The sequence below is a fragment of the Lepisma saccharinum genome, chromosome 1, assembly GCF_977018435.1.
Source record: "Lepisma saccharinum chromosome 1, izLepSacc3.1, whole genome shotgun sequence".
NCBI lineage: Eukaryota > Metazoa > Arthropoda > Insecta > Zygentoma > Lepismatidae > Lepisma > Lepisma saccharinum.
The window spans coordinates 6,103,734-6,115,847 of record NC_139229.1 but is presented as its reverse complement, the minus strand read 5'-3'; the positions used below and the strand labels follow the sequence as shown (position 1 = coordinate 6,115,847).

The 12,114-nt window shown below is 39.0% G+C and overlaps 1 protein-coding gene across 1 annotated transcript; it reads left to right on the top strand.

Moving 5' to 3' along the window:
• Positions 1–430: 430 nt before the first annotated feature.
• LOC145999926 (uncharacterized) lies at positions 431–3,238 on the top strand. The gene has a single exon (XM_083137551.1). The coding sequence runs from the start codon at positions 441–443 to the stop codon at positions 1,641–1,643; it is 1,203 nt and encodes a 400-aa protein (XP_082993677.1). The 5' UTR covers positions 431–440; the 3' UTR covers positions 1,644–3,238.
• Positions 3,239–12,114: the final 8,876 nt, after the last annotated feature.

Below are 12,114 nucleotides of genomic sequence, written 5' to 3'. Positions count from 1 at the left end.
CTTACCTTAAAATTATATCAATTTCATCATCAATTGAATCATATCATCACTCATGCTCATCGTCGCTATTAGACATAAGTGGCAGGAAGAGACGTAAAATAACCTAATTCAGTCAATTCAATCCATATTCCTATATCGTATATGAAACTGAATGCATTTCCACCACGTTAAAATGTATATCACCATGCACTGGTGGTATTTTTCCTCGTCGACGCTCCAGCCCTGTTAACAGAGGAGGGGTTCGAGAACATTCCTTTATTGGTCTCGAAGAAAGGGCTCGTCCAGACAGCAAGGATGCAATTGAACCTTGGCCCTTCGCCAAGAGAAGAGGGAGAGAGCCGCTTCCTTAAGTGGCCCAATGGGATAATTGCATCCGAGGGATGAATCTGTGAAGGTCACTCATGGCAGAGGAGGCAGTCGGGATGAGCGAATCGGGCACGATGGACACCGACTTTGTCCAGGAGGTTCTGGACTGCATCTCGAGGTCCCACGGGATCAAAATTAACTCCTTCTCGCTCACGGAGAAGTCTGGAGACCAGGATGTGCAGAGTGTCGTTGTCGAAGGCCGCAGAGGGCAACTCTCGTCCAAGCTGTTCCTTCTGCTCAAGTGCTTGTCGAGCAATGTACCGGTGAAAGACGTGATCCGCACCGTTGCGTTCTTCAGAAACGAGGCTTCTTTCTACAATCACGTTGCTCCAGTTTTCCAGGACTTCCAGCAGTCCAGGGGCGTGCGAACCCAGTTCCAGGGCTTCCCCAAGTGTTTCCTAGCGCGTGCCGATGGTAAGAATGACGTCATTGTCATACAAGACCTCAGAGCGGAGGAGTTCTGCGCCATCGACAAACGCCAAGGTTTGGACTACTCCCACTGCGTCCTCACGATGGTTGAGCTCGGTCGTTTCCATGCGTTTTCCATCGCCATGAACGACCAGGACTCGAATCTCTTCAGGGCCCTCTGCCACAGCATCCGAGAGACTACCTTCAGCCCGGAGTTCAGGAGCTGGTTGCATCCTCTGCTCCGGAGCGCCACTCAGAACGCTTTGGAGGTCCTGAAAGAGGAAAAGACCAGCGAGATGTACGTGGAGAAGCTGGAGATGTTCTCCGAGGACCTTTTGGAGAAGTTGATCCAGCTGGTTCGTCATCCGGAACGCACTCGCGTCATCTGCCACGGAGATCTCTGGACCAACAATCTCCTCTTCAGGACCTACGAGGCAGGCAAACCGCAGCAAGTTCGATTCATCAACTTCGACGCGTGTAGGTACTGCTCTCCCGTGGTGGACCTAACCTACCTTCTCTACAGTTGCGTTTCAAGAGACCTACGCGAGTCCCATCTGGACAAGCTCCTGCGCGTCTATCATCACAGTCTGGTCCAGTTCTTGGACGAGCTCGGTTCGAGTCCCGGGATATACCCTTACGAAACTCTGCAAGAAGACTGGAGGGAATTGTGCGTGTACGGACTAGCAACGGCTTTGCTCAACATACCTATTATATACGCCGACACAGGTTCCGCACCAAAAAAGGATGACGAAGTGGACGACAGTGTCTCCATGGAGAAAGTTGGGAAAGCAAAGCCTATTGTGGGCGAACTTTCTCGGCAGAAGGTGATTGACATTGTTAAAGAATTCGTGGACAATGGTTTCTTGTGATTCTCTTGTGTTTCACCTTTAAGGTCAACAATGGTTCTGTGTGTTTGGGTCCTCTTGTTGCAAAACAGCCTTCAGAGGTCATTTAGTGTTCAGTGCTTCGTTGGTGATGACCAATCATATTCTTTCGTTAACAATTTATTTCATGACACACATTACTCAAGAAATTGTCGACGGTGATTTCACAGTCCCCAAAACTAAATTTGTATAGGTGGATCCGTGCAGGATATTCAACGAATCCAATTAGATGATGTCACATTGAGAAGCCCTTGATTTTCGGAAGAATAACAGTGTTATACCTTTAACAGTTTCCAATACAAATAATATCCCATATATGCGTTAACTAATGTTGAATTATCCGTGGAAAGCCTTAATTATTAAAAGAAACATCTCCGAATTGTAGTTTCGTGCAAATTTGTGATGCAACATGAAAATTCCTGAACAGAAATAAGTGTGTACTCCACCTTAGTTTAGGCTAGTTCCAAATGGATAGACCTAGACCTGATAGTTAAATATTAACATATCTCCTAATCACAAGTTGAGGGGTTCGATCGCTAGGGGAGGCAAATTTCAGACATTCCTTACCAGCTCCGATTTAAACTGTAGGCCCAGTCCCGATTAGCTTTTGAACGTGAACTTAAAACAAGCTTTTATTTAAAATGGCGTCGGTTTCTATTTATTTTGACGTTTCATATATTTTCAAAATTAGCATGAATTAGTTCACAGATGTTCCCTAAAATTGTCCTTTCATTTTGTAGTTTCATATAAGGATTATTGATGTTAAATAATTCTTCCTTTTTGGGGTTTGAGAGTTATATAGTATGTTGAAAAGTTCTCAGTAACCATTAATTCTGATCTATCGACATTGTTTAAGAAAAATTGAACAATAAAAAAAAAACGATATTGTTAATGATATAATCAGTTACTGTACCATGATATACACGTAAGTATGTACTTTAGTGGAATGACATAATGTAATTGATAGTTTAAGAAGCAAAGACATGCAAGGAGGGTTAAAGAGAATTCTTCAACAATTGTTTCCTGTAAAAGAATTCCTACTTGTTGTTTACGCTGATAAACGATATTGAATTCATGAACAGTAATAGGTAAATTAGACACAACCATACATAAAACGAAAGATGAACCTTGTGTATATTCATAGTGGTTTCGAGTTTATCAATTGTGGAACTAATTTACTGAAAACAATCAACATTGTCATCGAAGCCACCAGCAGGGGATTATAGTGGTGATTAACCTAAATGTGTCTAATTAATCTACTAATTACTTTCTAATGGATTTTCTTTCCTGGAAAGTGAATTGGTGTCTGTTTTCCTGGTATGTACATGTCAGCTAATTCCAATGATGTATGTTGCGGTTTGAAGAGAGCTGTACAAGCAATTTAATTACATTTTAACACTTTGCCCAATCATCGCGTATTTATTTTGCAATTTAACGGTTAGTTAATCTGTGTAAATAAATAATCTTTCAATTACTATGCAAGATACATATTTAATTGGCTTTTAAAAAAATGTTTGAATAATTTAGTCTAAAAGCAAGCCCAAATTATGCATGGATTATTTCATTTAACTAGAGTTATCAAATTGAACCACATAGATGTATGGGAATAAAACTAGTGCATATATAGTCCTCATGTTGTTCTTTCAAAAGAATGCAGCGTAGTTAAAGCTAACGTTTAACATGCACTTTACTCTTGACAACAACATTTTTATTAACAAATTATAGTTTGCATTTACACCAGACACCGGTGTCCAGTCGGAGAAATTCCTAGCACTAATATTATGATAATACATCGAATAATGTACGTGAAGTCGTCCGTTGTACTGTAGGAATGCTGAAAAATAACATTTTTTACACTAATTTGCTGAGCCAACAGAAACTTTATTTTTGTGTTACCAAAGATGTTTTTGTTCATAACCTAATATAAGACGCTACTACCGTCGGATTAAAAATTATGGATACTGAGTTTGGACGCCAATTAAAAATTAACCAGTAGACATACATAAGAACGAGTTACATCAAAATTAAGCTTATTCAATTCTGCGTTCGTCTGTGGCTATTTGTTTAATATGCCTTCTATTTTTTATCGTCGTGAGAACAAAAAATGCCTTTCTTTAGTTCTGCGAACGATTGCTCTCTTTCAAATTCTATAAATATAAAACTTGAAATCCGATCGTAATGAACTTTTAATACTGTACAGGCAGAAAGGTTTTAAACACAATTCTTAATTTTCGTATTTTTTCAATTGGTCAAAAACTGTTCGTATCAATTTTGTCAAACAATTTTTTCTTAGTATTGTATAGTTCTACAAATACAATATTGGTGTTGTTTTGAAGCTCCTTGCAGCTGTTTTTAAAACCCATTATCATTGTCAATTCACATTGCGAAACCGATTTTATACAGATTTTTATTCAACGGAGTAAAGATATACGTGGAACGTGGCAACACTGCACGCGCTGACTCGCAGTGACAGCCCACAGTTACCACTGCTCAACGCTGTATGCTGAAAAAAGGAAAGGGATGGAATGTTGAAGATATGAAGCATGCTATCATTGCTGTTCGTGAGCAGAAAATGGGTTCTTGAAGGCTGCAAAATACACTCCTCACAAAAAGTTTGCATCATTGTTACATTAGGCACAAGTTGGAATATTATTATGTTAGGCAATAGGTGATAGGCACGGTGGCATATGTCAGTGAAGAAACGACAATGTCAACCAGACAGATACCATGTGTTGTTGCATTCCAAGGCCGTGTCTATCACCTATTGTCTAAGAAAACAATATTCCAAACTTTTTTGAGGAGTGGATTACAAAGTGCCTCGAACATCATTATTTCGCATTGTAATAGTTCGTCAATATATGTATTTCTCCTTATTTTGGTGTACAAAGATAACACTTAGGTCTTAAAATTTATTTTTTATGTAGTCTAGTATAGCACCAGGTATTCCATATTTGTCGACGCTTTCCCACATTTGTCCTTTTATCTACTTTTGTCTAGTTTCTACTAAGTGTCTATCTTTTCCTGAACAAAATACACAGGGTATACACAAATGAATGGTGCGGTTATAAATGTCAATAAAAATGTCATTTATTCAACTTACGTGGTTGCAGCAAACTGTCCCAGATTTTGATATGCGAGTTAAAATTACAATCATTCAATGTAATCAAACTCGTTCCGGACAAGGTGCAACATGTCCACTGTAATGTCCTGCACTGCATGCATTATCCGATCACGAAGTTGCTGGATGGAAGTTGGCGTTGGTTGTGCATAAACCCAGCCTTTAATAAACCCCCATAGAAAGAAATCGCACGGCGTAAGATCCGGGGAACGAGAGGGCCAAGGGAGAATGTGCTTTTTGTGGAAAATCCTTACGTGATGGAGGCCATATTTGGAATCAGCGTATCAAAAAGATTGTAATTTTAACTCGCATATCAAAAACTGGGACAGTTCCCGCCTCTAACAGTGTTTGCGGCAACCACGTAAGTTGAAAAATAATTTTTTATTGACATTTAAAACCGCACCATTCATTTGTGTATACCCTGTATGCCACATTACACCTAACATATCTCCGTACATATCAGTGCAAAATTTTCCTTTTTTGCTTCTTTCTTTTACTAGTTATGACCCCAAAAAAGTTATTCCATATTTGTCTACTTTACTCTAATAATAACAATTAAATTATTACTTAAAATGGTAATGATGCAAGTTGAACCTCGAGTTGACAAATATAAGTATCTGTTAATGAAAATTGCTACGTGAAAAAAAGTATCAAATTTCAGAACTTCTCACTGCCCTTTGTAATTGATGTTAGGGTCCGGCGGTTGAGAAACATTGGTGTGGAGGGAATAAGAGAGACGTCTCGAATCGAACCCATGCCCCAGAGACGAAAACCAGACACCTAATCAGCTGGGCACTGCCGAGAAAAGGAAAGATATGTCCTTATCTCTACTCGTAGTAATGACCAACACAGAACACAGGGGCAATGTATTCGCTTCTGTTCATCCGTATGCAATTATAGGAACCTCTCGACGCTCCGGGAAATCATAAATTTCTGTAGAATGTTATCGTACAATTCCGGCAGCCTAACGCAACGTTAACTCACAAAGTAGAGACGATAATGGGTGAAAGTTTAGAAAGGCCTTTCACCTTCGCCGCAATACCTTTGCATTATCTGATATCGACTGTCCTAATGCCCTGTTTTGTACTCTTGCAGTAGTGCAGAGCCGAGAGATGGAAATATGTTGCAGTAATTATTAGAACGAGTTGGTGTAATGCGATAATAATAAATTTATGTTCATAATTCCTCACGCTTTGAAATAAAACTATGTGTTATCTTTAATGATAATCAGGGCTAGGATTTTTATGACGTAAAAATCACCAAAATATGCAAAATAAACAATGTTCTTATGATCTAAAATTATAAAAAATATGCACTATAATTTGAAGCATATGATCTTACAACTGTACTGCTTCTAACATCAATATTTAACTTATGCTGAGATATTTTCACATCCTACATTCAGTTCACATTATGAGCTCTGAATTGCAATGTACAAAGAATACTTTCTGTAAATTTTCAAATAAACATGATTGTCTATTGTCAGACAGCAAAACCTTGTACTGAGAAAAGCATCTTTCTGCTTTGTCTGACACAAGAGGAGCATATCCAAAGTAAACAATGTCATTTGGCTCAACCTTTGTAGCATAGAAAGAAAGTTTGTATTGCATTGCAATAGGGGAGGAATGTAGATCTCATAATTTTGCAGAAAATAAACAGTCAACTACATTTCGAAGAAATTCAACAATATGCAAATATATGCTGAGAGTTATTTTGGGCCAAAGTGCATATTTTGATTTCATTCAATTAGGAAATGAGACTGGTTTTCATCATTTTTCAGGAAACAAACTGGGACGTTTCATTGTAAAAAATTCAACAACTTGAGTGGACATGGGAGTAAGGACGAATCCATTCGAAAATGGCTGCATATTCCTTGAAAAAGCGAAAGTATGCTGAATATGACCAAGAATCTGTCAAAATATTCTCTATCACGTAGAAATGGCAAAATATGTCTAAATATGCCCCTAAAAAGCACCTTCATTTAGTTTCTTTATAATGTGAATTTCTATGTAAGGGTAATTAAGAAAGAATGGTGCAACTTTACAGTTATTATGACGTAACTATTTATGATAGAAAATCAGACAAGGCTTCAATATAAAGAAAAAACTCTGGAAGTTTTCTTCTCACTAAGTGGGCTCATGCTACTTTGCCGCTGTTCCACCAGGATCGCCAATGCAAAATGTCTAGTGACCAGAAAAAGGGCTATTGTGTGTTGGAGCTATCGAGAACTGATTCACTCACAATGGTGCAAAGACATTTCCACGTGCGTTTTGGTAGTAATGCACATGTTTCACCCTTCCGAGAGATTTGCCAAAGCGTGAATTGTTAGAGTCTTCGAAACCATAGACAATGACTGGCTGTCTCGTACATAGCATGTACTTGATTATCCTTTGGATGTTTACTACATTACAGGTGGTTCCCATGTTGAATCTTTGTAATGTGAGTCATGTTAGTAAAACTTTCATAGTTTTTCTTCATGTTGATGTCTTGTCATAGTAACGCCATAATAACTGTGTAATATTGCACCATTCATTTTGACTTACCCTGTATTTAGGGAACACGTCAGCCTTACCAAAATAAAATATCCTAGCTCTAATGATTGGCGTTGCATATTTTACATTAAAATAAGCCCTTGAGAGTTGGAGCTACGTTCACGACAAAACAATTGCCATACGCTTCATTGTAACAAACTAAGTAAGCTAATAGATATAACTAAAGCCCGCATCACACGGAACTGGATTTCCAGTAGGTATGCCCTAGTTGGCGCTGGACTGGCTACCAATTTGCTAGTTTTCGCCTCACACGATACTTATCAGCGTTTGTCGATATACTTTTGTTCCCATACGAGGGAAGTTGTAATGGCGGCCGCGTGAGATGTAAACAATGTATCACTTCACATTTTTAAAAGCCGATAACTATTCAACCGAAAGGAATAACGTTTCGTATAAAACGTCATTAGATACAAAACAATGGCGCTGCTTAAATACATACTTTGCAACGTTTACTGTACACGTATGGAAGCATATTTTAGTTGTTTCAAATGTAAACACCGTGCACTGAGCATAGATGGTGTAACTCAACGCGCCTTTCATGCTGTATACGTTATATATTGCTGGAGTAACACTCGGAAACTACAGACAAAAGCGCTCCTTTGCACACTCACAGATTATCTTCACTTCACATGGCGAAACTTTGCTGTGATTGGCTGTTCCACAGAATCCAGTCGAGGAAAGCAAGTAGCAATTAGAACATGTCCTATTGCTTCAAACCAGTCAAGCAGTCAGCCAGGCGGCCATCATTGCTACCTAGAAAGTTAATTCAGCGGCAACTAGGGCATTCCTACTTGAAATCCAGTTCCGTGTGATAGAAGCTTTATATGAATTAAGTTTAGTACCCAGTTAAGTGAGTGGTTTGCAACGTCTGGAAGTAACAGTTTTTGACTAATTTAAAGGTAGCTAGTTACTTTTAGAAGTAAGCTGTAGCTGTAACATAGTTACTTTTTGCAGTACAAGTAAAAGTTGCTACGTTTAATATGTAAATTTATAACGTGGGGAAACAGATAAATTTGTCAACTCTTGTTTCCATCTATGTGTCTTCTCTGGATGCTACGGGGAAAGAATTTTCATGGAATCGCTTTAGGCAAGGAAACTAGCTTCGTATCATCCTAAATTTGGAACATCCACGTGCACCTTCATATCAACTCGACATTTCTGGGTACACTAGAAGACTTTAGTGTTTTGTTCCATCATTTATTTGTTGTATATATATAATACACGTAGATTTACGTATAGTATGTACCCAAAATACACACCTATAAGTCTCCATATATTTATTTCATAACAATGAATGATCATTGATTGAGTGTTACTTGTTAGAAATATCAACTTTCCACCACAAAGTGACTGTAAATGAGCTTCTTGTTAAAATGAGTAACTGTAACTCTATTACTTCTTGAAGCAAGTAAGTGTAGCTCGGTTACTTCTTGAACCAAGTAAGAATAAGCAAGTTATTTTTAGAAGACAAGTAAGTGTAACTCAGTTACTTCTTGAACCAAGTAAGTGTAACTCTGTTACTTCTTGCATTAAGTAAGAATGAACAAGTTACTTTTAGAAGTCAAGTAAGTATAACTCAGTTACTTCTTGAACCAAGTAAGTGTAACTAAGTTACTTCTTGAACAAAGTAAGTATAACTCGGTTACTTCTTGCACCAGTGTAACTTGGCTTTTCAAGCACCACGTAAGAATAACCAAGTTACTTTTAGAAGTCAAGTAAGTATAACTCAGTTACTAATTGAACCAAGTAAGTGTAACTCAGTTACTTCTTGAAGCAAGTAAGTGTAGCTCGGTTACTTCTTGAACCAAGTAAGAATAAGCAAGTTACTTTTAGAAGCCAAGTAAGTGTAACTCAGTTACTTCTTGAACAAAGTAAGTGTAACTCGGTTACTTCTTGCACCAGTGTAACTTGGTTATTTCAAGCACCACGTAAGAATAACCAAGTTACTTTTAGAAGCCAAGTAAGTATAACTCAGTTACTTCTTGAACCAAGTAAGTGTAACTAAGTTACTTCTTGAACGAAGTAAATGCAAGTCAGTTACTTCTTGCACCAAGTAAGTATAACTAAGTTACTTCTTGAAACAAGTAAGTGCAAGCCAGTTACTTCTTGCACCAAGTAAGTGTAACTCTGTTACTTCTTGAACCAAGTAAGTGTAAGTCGGTCACTTCTTGCACTAAGTAACTAACTTAGTTAAAAAGAGGTAAAGTGCTCCCCTGTGCTATGCACCACGCCATGAAGGCGTATAGGGGATGTGGGGTTAGGGCCCCACACTTTCTTGATCATGGCCGAAGGTGGTGGTCATGTGATCAGCACCACGCCCCTGGCCGCCTTTACCCCCCAGAGTTTCCTCCAGGTACCACTTTATACGACGGTGGGTGGCCGCCGGAGCCTCTTGAACAGGTGGAAAAAATTCCGGTTCTCCCCCGCCGGGGATCGAACCCAGGTCTCTCGCATGGTAGTTACTTTCAAATATTAAACTTTCCTAAGACTGATCGTTAAGCTCTCGCTTTTTGTGCGAGACGTCTCGGCATTCATTTCTGGACTACATTTTTATTGCGTTTTTATGAAGAGGACTAGTCGATAGCTATCCGTGGCAAAGTGGTCATTGTAACGCTCTACAAAGCCAGAGGTCCTAGGTTCGAAGCCTGGTGAATCACGAATGAATCATTGTGCTTGTCCCATCACCAACTTTCTTTAGTTCAGAATTCATCATCATCGTCGCGACTAACCGAAGAGGTAGAAAAGTGATGTATACTCAGGCCCGGATTTCCCAATAGGCCTCATAGGCCCAGGCGTAGAGCGGCACTTTGGTAGGGGCGGCACGATTGTTTGTTTTAAATGTATAAGGAATACCTAATTCTCGGATTGCCTTTTTTTTCTCCGGACACACGAATGGAATTACTTAATGTAGTTGTATTGTAAATATTAAGTTAACGAAGAATATTTCTTAAGAGAAAAAGGCTAGCAGGGCTCGCAACTAGTTTATTGATTTGTTGTTTTAATTACAGACGTTGTTGTTTCGAATGTACAGTATTGTGCTGAGCCGGGTCGGCGATTGCGGCAAGAACGTGGAGCCTGCCGCTTGCTTTTGAAAGACAACACCGGCTTGGCTGCGTTCCAGGAACGCCGTTCCTTGTTACTGCCTGCATGGGCCGCATATCAAAAGCATGTGATTCGCATTGAATTGTTGAGAATTAAACTGTCGGCGGAAGCATTATTATAAGGGTTTCGCATTGAAAAACAAGGCAAATGTTAAAATGTAATTTATATAATTTATGTCATATCGCTTTGTTACATTTTTTGTATGGAACTATCATTTAATTAATACTGCATACCGTTAATAGTAAAAATAGTTATACAGAAAATAATGTGTTTTTCTTCATTCTTGATAAACGGTATGGGGGCGGCAGAGCTTGTTTGCCCTAAAGGCGGCAAGGAGGTATATCCGGCCCTGAGTGTACTATTTCTTCAGCCATCGAAAGTTTTATATCTGTAACCCGAGTAATTTTTAACAGTGGCATATCACATTGACTCGCACGGGATATCTAATGAGCTAAATGAATCCACCTAAATATCACAAAGATAATATGGGCCCTCCAATTTGAATAACTTTGTTAGTTGTTACATATACAAAGATACGTCATCGTGATATTCCTTGTTGTTTCTTGTCTTTGACTCCCAGGTACACATTGGCAAGCAACAGGGGCGCCGGCTTGTCAAAATTATTGGGGGGGGGGGCTCTGATCACTGAAAGAAATTAATGAAGTTAAGTTCATGTGGCACAATTCAGAGTAAACTTTACAAGAGAAGCAAAATAATACATCAGATCCACTAAAGCAAAATTATTTGGGGGCTCTGCCCCCACATCGTTAACATTGGGGTGCTCGAGCCCCCCCCCCAAGCCCCATGGAGTCGGCGCCTATGGCAAGCAATCAAGCTAATTGTCCTGCAAGAAAGTGGCACTCATAGTATCTGCCAAGTTTTATCTTTATATATGTAATAGTTTCCATGATATGACATACACTGAGAGCAACCTGGTATTCTAATAACTTGATCACAATATATTTTGTGCATGTTTGAGTGAAATCATGCATGAGATGGCAACATTGCTGATTTTTTGTAGGCATTTCTATTTTAATTGTTTTCATTTAGTACACGGTAGAGAATATATAAGTTGGTTGACAACACTGTGTGATTATTCAATGTTCATTCACCACATTCAGTGTGTACAAGTTTCACTAAAAATTTCCGTGGAATGGAAACACTGATGTTGATCTACGGTTCATTAACCTGATCCCATACAGAGGTATTTATTTATCAGTCCTTTGTCGTCTCGGCTTCTTTTTCATCTTCCTCCGTTGAGATGGGAATTTGAGCGAACTGCTCGGAATAAAAAAAATAGCGGAAAGTTGAAAGGGATGGATCCCTTTGACTCGACAGGCCTCGGCAAAGAAACAACTTGATCCTTCGAAAAAAGATAAAAAAATAACGATTTGTCTCCCCGCCCCCAAGGTGGAGGGACAGCATTTTGGTTATAGAAATTGGTAATGTAGCAAGAGCGCGTATTGTCCTATGATATTAATGCTATCGTTATCAATCGCTTCAAGTAAACTGGCCTGAGGTATATACGAGGGTTGACGAAACATTCACGTCCCGACTAGCTTCCGATCGCCGCGATATTTATTTTTTAATGTGTTATGTTTGTCCTATTCAGGTCCCTTTACAACCTTACACTTTTAACCTTTCTCAAGGAGCATTTACACCGCTTTTTTAACTCACGCAAGAT

What these genes read in the sequence shown, in the direction of transcription:
- LOC145999926 (XM_083137551.1), top strand. Translation starts at nt 441, where the DNA reads ATGGACACCGACTTTGTCCAGGAGGTTCTGGACTGCATCTCGAGGTCC.